The 8,653-nt window shown below is 39.0% G+C and overlaps 1 protein-coding gene across 2 annotated transcripts; it reads left to right on the top strand.

The window, feature by feature from the left end:
- The first annotated feature begins 758 nt into the window (after positions 1–758).
- rnf167 (ring finger protein 167) lies at positions 759–7,459 on the top strand. 2 transcript variants are annotated; one of them, XM_080527956.1, is made up of 10 exons: positions 759–998; positions 1,516–1,674; positions 1,808–1,885; positions 2,000–2,137; positions 2,258–2,345; positions 2,511–2,598; positions 3,065–3,170; positions 3,990–4,083; positions 4,535–4,615; positions 4,873–7,459. In XM_080527956.1, exons 2-10 carry the CDS (start codon positions 1,567–1,569, stop codon positions 5,304–5,306), a joined length of 1,215 nt encoding a protein of 404 aa, XP_080384082.1. In that variant the 5' UTR covers positions 759–998; positions 1,516–1,566; the 3' UTR covers positions 5,307–7,459. The 2 variants fall into 2 exon arrangements, with proteins under 2 accessions (XP_080384082.1, XP_080384083.1); XM_080527957.1 differs by lacking the exon at positions 759–998 and adding an exon at positions 1,005–1,120.
- The last annotated feature ends 1,194 nt before the right edge of the window (positions 7,460–8,653 follow it).

Genomic DNA, 8,653 nt, shown 5'->3' with positions numbered 1-8,653 from the left:
TAAAAATAGGGTTTAAAAAAACTATGTAGCGACAGTGCTAGTCAACACTTCTAGACCCATTTTAGACACAAATGTCAGCGAGAATGCTTCTCTCGAAATTACAACCTGTCTGCCTCCCAGTTTATTTTTTTTAAAGCTTGTTCGTTAGCGGTTTTCGGATACTTGTTTAACGCAAATGGAAGCTAATCAAACCTGATATGGGCTGCGACCTTTGAAGTCTGTTAATATTACTGTATATATCTCTATATATTGATCTATATTGTCGAAATGACTTAATAGATGAATAACAAAAACGGTTATATTAAAAATGGACAACTGCCCCTGCGAACAGGAAACAGGAAGCATAGCGAGAAATCAAAATACTTATTTTAAAGATATAAACGGTCGTTTTAGAGTAGTTTAAGATGTATATGTGTTAGGGTTTGTATGCGAATACTATTGTTAAATACCAAAACGTGTCATGATTTTACAGTTTAAATGTTATTTCCCAGAAATCGTCAAAACGGGTTTGACCTGTCCTGCCTACTAACTATGTGAAGAGTCTGTGTCACCGTAGACACTCGTTTTTAGAAAGCGCTTTTCGCTCGTAAATTAAATATCGATTCGGACTGTAGAGTTGATGTCCACCAGCAGGGGCCGGCATCGTGCCTGAAGACATCCAGTCTACCGGAAACTCGAAAAGAAGAAGAAATCAGAAAATGTATTTCATAATATGCTATCTCGCTAGCTAGCAATTTATTTTATAAGTCAATCCTCGACAATGGTAGAACCACAGTAGAACTACGTAACGCGGACCTACCCCGAACACGTCTATACAAGAACGCTAACTCCACATCACTGTTGTGCATATTCATATAGCTTGTTCATTAGCTAGCTAGCGTACGTGATTCACAGCTTCTCAAAACCACAGCTAGCTGACCATGTAGCTTAACTTCGCGAATCAAGCTAACCGGAATAAGGAAGAAGTAGGTGTCAAAAACAACAACAACAACAACAAGGTGAGACGAACACAGCCAAAACGATTCACAGCGTAGCCGACATCATTTCACTGAACAATAATGGACTGATTCATTGTATCTGTCTGCGAAAATGATCATTGATTAGCCAGCTAGCCCGCGGTGTGAGTTATTAGTCGTTTGTTAGGTATTGTTTTTAACTTCATGAACTATCCCTCATCCATACTGCACTGCAGTGACTCATTACATTAGCTACAGAAGTAGCAATGCTACCTAAGTGAACCGGATAGCTGTTTGGATGTATTGCCAGCTGGCTATTAGAGATGTGATTGTTATATTAGACATGTCAATGCTGTAATAACTGTGTTGTTAACCAGCTTAGATAACGCTAATAGCTAGTTAGCTAACGGTAATATGTAGCTACTAGCCAACTAACGTTGTATCTTCATTCTTGAGGACTTCTGTGTTTGTGTGGATTGGTGTCGTACTCGTTTTGTCATGATAGTTCATGCTTTTGAGTGACGTTAATAGATATTTTGTTTGTTCATTTTATGTTCAGGGTGAACAACCCAGCTACCTGACCCCCACACAGGACATCAGATCAGGCGACATGCTCTGCCTGGGTGTGTGGTGCATGGGCGTCCGACTGGGAGTCCTGACTTTGGCTCTCTGGTGCACACTGGCTCCCTTCCCTGCTGCACAGGCGTACATCTATGCTGTGAGTGCTCTGGTGGTGACCATAGCTTTAACTCTCAGATTTTGTTGGTGCTCTCAGATGTTTGCCATTAAGTTCGCTGTAACGAGGAAATTGTCTGCTTTCGTTGATGTTAACACACTTTTCTTTCTGGTAGCATTATAGCAACATGACCAACATGTTTGAGGATCTTCCTGCCCTGTTTGGATCTGAGCTCCCCAGAGAGGGTCTTATGGTGAGAGACGGAGGAGAAGGGAGGCACAAAAGAGGAGCAACATTTATTTAAAAAATGTTTATGGTGTGCAAACATTTTTACACAAATGGTCTCTTCTTTCCTGATGTCCTCCAGGGTGTGTTGGTTGAATCGCGTCCACTCAATGGCTGTACTCCTATAGAACCCCCTCCACCATTACCCACATCTAGAGATGGCAACGTCACAAAATTCATAGTCCTTATCCGCCGCTATGACTGCAATTTTGATATAAAGGTCAGTGTGTGCATCTTCCTAGGTGATGTTCAGACTCACTTTGAATGCAACAGTGTATTTCTCACACCATATTCAGGATGTAAATCCCCTCTGCTTATTCTGTACTCCACTATAACGCAGGTACTGCATGCTCAGCAAGCGGGATTCAGTGCAGCCATCATTCACAACATGTACTCAGACACTCTGCTCAACATGAACTTCAGCAATGGTGAGGATCCATCTTCTAACTGCCATTGCTTTAGTCTTTTTAAAAATATGATCAGTTCAGCAGAGATCCTAGTTTAGTCATTGTAGTTGTTTTGTCTTCACACTTCTCAAAACACGAGCAAATGATGTGTACATATGCTGAGTACAGGTCTTTGTGTGCGTGTAGACACCATTGCAGATGAGATTGGGATTCCCTCAGTGTTCACCAGCTACTATGCCTCCCATATTCTCAGGACCATAATTCCCGAACGAGGGTGAGTGGATGACTGCACACATTATAACTGATTGCACACACTTGGTTTTAAAAGCTCCCATTATGACAGTACAGTTCTTTTTGTCAAACTTAATTTCCGTGACAAAATACTAACTGGGACATTACAGAAAAAGAAAAAAAAAACATTCACAATGATGTCAGATTGGGCTTTACCTATAGAAATCCAGATTTATTATGTCTGCCAATGTAACCATTCAGTGTGGACAGATTTGAATGTCTGCACCATGGCAAAGACTGAGCCTTTTATCGGTTGCATTTGCACTGATTCATATTTCAGATTCAGTAATATTCGTAACTTTGAAAAACATGATCTACCCTCCTCAGTGTTTGGTCGTATGTGGATATTATCTCCATGTTGGAGACTGGCACTGGCACTGTGTTGAGTCTGGGCTCTTACTCAACGTTTCCCCCATACAAAAGCTGATGGTTCTGTATTCGTTATGCAGGGCCTATGTGATCCTCCAGCCAGAGTTTGCCTTCCCTCTCTCGTACTATCTCATCCCCTTCACAGGAGTTGTGGGCATGATCATCCTTGTTATGGTTGTCATCCTGGTAAGTGCCACTGTGGAATGATGGTCCCTAGCTTTGTATGTTTCTCTTTTTTTTCTCTCTCTCATTTTCTATGTTCCTGTTTATACCTGTGTTTAATAGTTTTGACTTGACACGGTCAATCGTTAATATGCTTGCACTTGGGGCTGGCTCCAATAAGTTGAACATGGGGTAGGCCATGCAATAGGATTTCCTTCATTTTGGGCCCTTAATCTTGAAGCTGTGGAGTTGCTTCAGCACCTAGCAGCATTGTGTTGTATTGCATATAACATGTGTCACCTCAACAACCTGTTCAACTTCAATATTCTACTTCTAATTTGTTCTAAAACTTTTATACCAACAATACATTGCAACTTTGACATCGAGGAGAGCAAGTCTGATCGCTAGCCAGCTAGCTAGGCCATCTCCAAGACAATAATCACTATATAATCTCCAAGACTATAATCACTATAACGCTTGTAAAGTGATTTCAGTTCCATGAACATCCAAGCTTTTGGCTTGAATCTAAAGAGATGGATCACATTTGCCTCCTGAACATCTGAGTCACACCCTGAATGAAGATTAGGTCAAGGGACAGAGGATTCAGATTCACTAAAGAAATCATCCGACCAGCTGGGTCATTTTTTTAACTTGTGAAAAATAAATAGTTGATTGACCTATATTTTAATGTTCTATTATATAAAGGACATATCTAACTTGCTGAAAAACATAGTGGTCGAGCTCAGGCACCTAAATTGTATTTTATTTAGAATACACTCTGTTAGTTGAATAGGGCTAACAGTGGACACTAACATCTTTGTACCCTATCTTGTTTTTGTTTAGGCTGTGCGCTGTGTGCAGTATAGAAAAAGGATGAGGAAAAATAGGCTCACCAAGGAGCAGCTGAAAAGGATCCCCATTCACAAGTTTAGTAAAGGTAAAAATATCTATTTTACACACCATTGTATAATATTAATTATATCCACTACACACCATTTTGGTGAACAAGCCACTACTTTTGCCATTATCTGCTCACTCTGTTTGAATTTAGGTACGTGTAAAGTTGCATCATTTGTGTTAGTATTTTAAAGGAGTATTCTTAGTCAGTTATTAAGTGGGTCACATCAGTTTAGCTACAGTAGGTGGTAAAACAAATTGTGAAATGACAGGAATGTTGAGAAACCTGAAAAGGAAAAGGTGCTATCTGATCGGCTCCATTCATTTGACTTTCACATGCTCTCTTTCAACCCATCAGTGCCTGTCACATTTTCTCACATAGTTGTGTGTATTTCTTAATTGTCTCCCTAATTATTTTCTGGCTTCATGGTTTTTGTTTGTTTAAAAATATTTTACATACAGAATTAATCTAACTTTTATTCTTCTCTCAGGTGATGAATATGATGTGTGTGCAATTTGCCTGGATGAGTATGAAGAGGGAGACAAACTGCGAGTTTTGCCTTGTTCACATGGTAATTATGAATGTGATGTTTGGGAGTAGGAATTTTTTACACTTTACAGTACTCAAATACATTAGACTTTTGTGATAAAATGTTCAGGTATGAGGTCTTGTGTCCTCCTTACTTTGATTTCAGACTTGGATACACTTCTTCAAATTCATATTTAATCTAGCTACCAAGTAGATCCCCACTATAAGGCCTTTCTCATCCATGTTCACAGTTCCTAGACTATGCGGTTGCCATAACTGTTTGATTTCCCATCTCTTCAGCATATCACAGCAAGTGTGTGGACCCATGGCTTACCCAGACTAAGAAGACATGCCCTGTCTGCAAACAGCGCGTCACCCGGCCCAACCCAGAATACTCAGAATCTGAGTCTGAGGATGAGGGGGCAAGAGGTGGAGTGGAGGAGGGAGCAGAAGGTGAGGCTGACACTGAGCGCACCCCTCTGCTCCGCTCCTCCAGCCCAGGATCCCCCTCTGGCAGTCCTGGAGCCTACTCAGCCACTGTCACCACAGTAACCACCGCCCAGTGCCTAGGCTCCCCTGCCCACTGCAACCCAGCCATCCTGGGCTATGAGGGCTACTACTCCCCGAAGGAGGACACAGACTCTGAAACTGAGGAGGAGGGGGAGGGGGAGGACACCCATCCCTCAGACGATGACACTGCCCAGCTTATTGGGAGCGGAGCAGTGGGGGTCTGAGAGCCTGGAGGTAGTTGTGATTTAAATTACTTTGTGCTTGCTGAAAAGGGTCCGTCTGTCACCAGGTGTGTTTTTGTCACACTAAAAGTTTAAATGGTTTATTGAGCTGTGGTTATGGAGTTTTCTCAGCCATGGACTCTTTAGAACACTGTTGTCACTTTGGTTACATAGAACAGATCGTAACATTATTTTACCCAACTGATGGGCTGAAAGCTTGCTCATTTGAGTACAAATACATGAGTAAATAATTCAATATTTCTATCTCAAAGATTGGCCAAATTGAATATTTGTCTTTTAGACTGTGCCGGTGTTCTCAAAACCCTCACCCCACCGTTTGAATTACTATGTTTGCACAACATGTATCGACTGCCGGGTAGTCTTGGTTAGGTTTTAATACTGTCAATGCACTATTTGACATGCCCCAGAATTCTTATTTTTTGTTTTTAATAAAAATATAAGGGAATAATCCCTGAGATTGTACAAACAGTGTGAAATAAATGTAGCATGTCAAACATTGGGCAGTTTTTTTTTTTTTTTTTTGGTTGATGATTGGGTAGAAACTCAGCAATTCAGGGAAACTACTCGACAGAGCTGTCACACCATTGAGATTGCTTGGATCTGATGCTAGTGTGCCTTGTATGCATCCCTGTAACTGGTTCAGTTTCTTGATTTATGTCTTGGGAGTTTTTCTTTCTCAGATGGATGACTACGGTAAATTGCAATGACTCAACTAGTAATCAGGGCATCAATGGTGGAAAATTGTTGTATATGGTTTCCCTAAGAACCACTAAATATTGGTAGTATTTTTGGTTTTAAGCATTCTTTCTTTTAACTAGGCCACTTGTACTTCTGTTATGATGTCCACATTCACTCTCCAGAGTATTCTACAACCTCCTCTATGATACAATGTTACATGTTTTGAATGATGTTGAAGAATTTCCTGTTGTTTCTTCTCCTAGTTGTACACAACTTAGCTTATATCGTCTGTCTAAAAAGTGATATCATCTGCTTTATGAAGAAGTTGAACAAACTCAGGACAATTCACATTCAGGGTTCACTCAGTGTTTAAATGGAACAAAGATATTAATGATGTTTTTTATTTTACCAAAATATGGGCCTAGAGGATTTTTCAACATGCATATTTTAAGATCTTTTTTCCAGACAAATAGTTCATTGACATTTATGTTCCATTTTCATACCAAATGACTCAACATGTAATTGAGTGTTGGAATTGAGCAAGTCATTAGTACAATTCTGTATACTGTTTGGTCAAACTTATCCCATCATTCATATCTGCATTTGTCTACCTATACAAGTTAAAATAGTAATTAAAAGGATAATGGTGATGTGATGAAGAGACTGAACTTGCATTTATTATTTGTGTACTTTAAAAAAATAAAAATAATGTTTGGCACACTTATATCGAAGCAGGCAAACATGCATTGTACATGATATGACCATATACTCATACATCAAGTTGCTCCATAATGTGTTTCTTTGGATTAGGGGGATGCCTAGATGAAGTACTGTATGTTACAAATGTACTTAAGTCTCAATTTCTGTAATTAATCCATTGCTTATTGTTATCATTGTTATTGACTGTCTATACATTGCCATCCTAGAAATAACTATTCAACTGTTTGTTAAAAATGATATGGATTATGGACCACTGTCCACCAATTTGTACTACCGGTATGTTTGAATTAGAATTGGACACATTTTCTGTCAGAATTGATCAACACTAAACATCAATGACTTCAATGGAACTCTAAATTTATGTGATTCGTATATAACTTTTTTTGTTTTTTTTCATTGAAATGATTTCTGTGGTATGAAGGATTTTTCTATGTCTAAATATTCCTAACAACACACTAGCAAAACACTAGTAACAATAGTAATTTTAGTTAAAAGCTTCTGTGGCGCTCCTGCCCAGTATAGGGACCAAGTTTAAAGTGTTACGTACTGTAACTTTGTATGCTTTTTTAAATTTATCATGTTATCGATTAGTCCTTGAATACAGTTTACCCTTCACTACCTTCTACATTTTGCCTAAATATGTATGTAGTGTTGTGACATTTTAAGTTTGTGCCATAAAAATCAATTCTACATATTTAGAGTGCTTTGGGATTTCTGTTTTTAGTCTTGAGTTTTACACCCTGACCAAGAATAAACTGCCCATTGACATTGCTGTTCAAATGCTGTGTCGACCCAAATATCCCCTCTGCCTCCATCTAAGCACCACAAGCAGGAGAGTTACAGTAAGATCTTTAGCTACTTTAGCTACCTACCTTTGTGAATAGGAGACTGTTATTAAGGTAATATCAGCTTCCTGCTGTTCCATGTATACCTTGAGTGTATGGTGAATGGATAAGGCCGGTCCCAATCGGCATATCTATTTTGCATTCCATTTATAGAAGATGCATTACACTGAATGGAGTTTTTAGTAGTTGAGTGCCATTTGGCTTTTTGATCTGAATAACTGGAGAGGACTGGAACATAATAAAACAAGAAGGAGAAGTGAAACTTAAAGTGAAAACATAAATGTAATGCCATCACATCAGTCTAAAGGTTTGTGCTAGACCTGTCACCTCAGAGAATTTGACATCGGGGAAGCATAACCCCCCATGAACCAACATTGCCAATGATAATTTTATCTCATTTTACAGATGACAATATATAGCTCTGATAAATGAATAGCAGCTATCCCAAGGTTATTGTAAATGTGAAAAAATGTTACTGAAAGATTGCCAGTAAACATGTTTTTGACTTTTTTTCAAATGACAGCAACTATGTCTATTTCATTTTACCACTTTCCTTCCTCTCCTGTGTTTCTCTCATCTTTCCTGTTCATCTTGGTCTCCTTGACTGTTTTACTTGATTCCAAAGAGTTCTCCCAAGAATTTGACAGTGGGGTAAGTGATTAAATGTATTGGATATAAACATAGCAACATACAAATAACATTGAGGTACCAAATGTGCCTTCAAGATGTCTTAAAGCTAAATTATAATGATTACTTGAACCATGTAGCACATAACATTGTGCTTGGGTGACATCAATGTACTGTTATTATGTATGTTTTAACACAATCTATTATTTGCATTGTAATTGCACACCGTTGCAAAGTATTGTGAATTTTATGTACATATTATGAATGTAATAACACAACATACTCAACTCTATTATTAAAGCAATTACAAACCAATCACTTAATAAATTGCTACAGCAGATAGTTCAGTTCTACATGTCCATCATCGAGTCAAACCTCAGCTCATCGATCACCGTCTGGTTCGCTGCCTCCACTGCCAAGGACAGAGGCAGATTACAGCGGATTATTCGGTCAGCCGAG

The sequence above is a fragment of the Nansenia antarctica genome (genome assembly GCF_963989245.1).
Source record: "Nansenia antarctica genome assembly, chromosome: 4".
Classification (NCBI taxonomy): domain Eukaryota; kingdom Metazoa; phylum Chordata; class Actinopteri; order Argentiniformes; family Microstomatidae; genus Nansenia; species Nansenia antarctica.
Note: the sequence above shows the minus strand (reverse complement) of the source record. Positions and strands in the feature narration are given on the sequence as shown.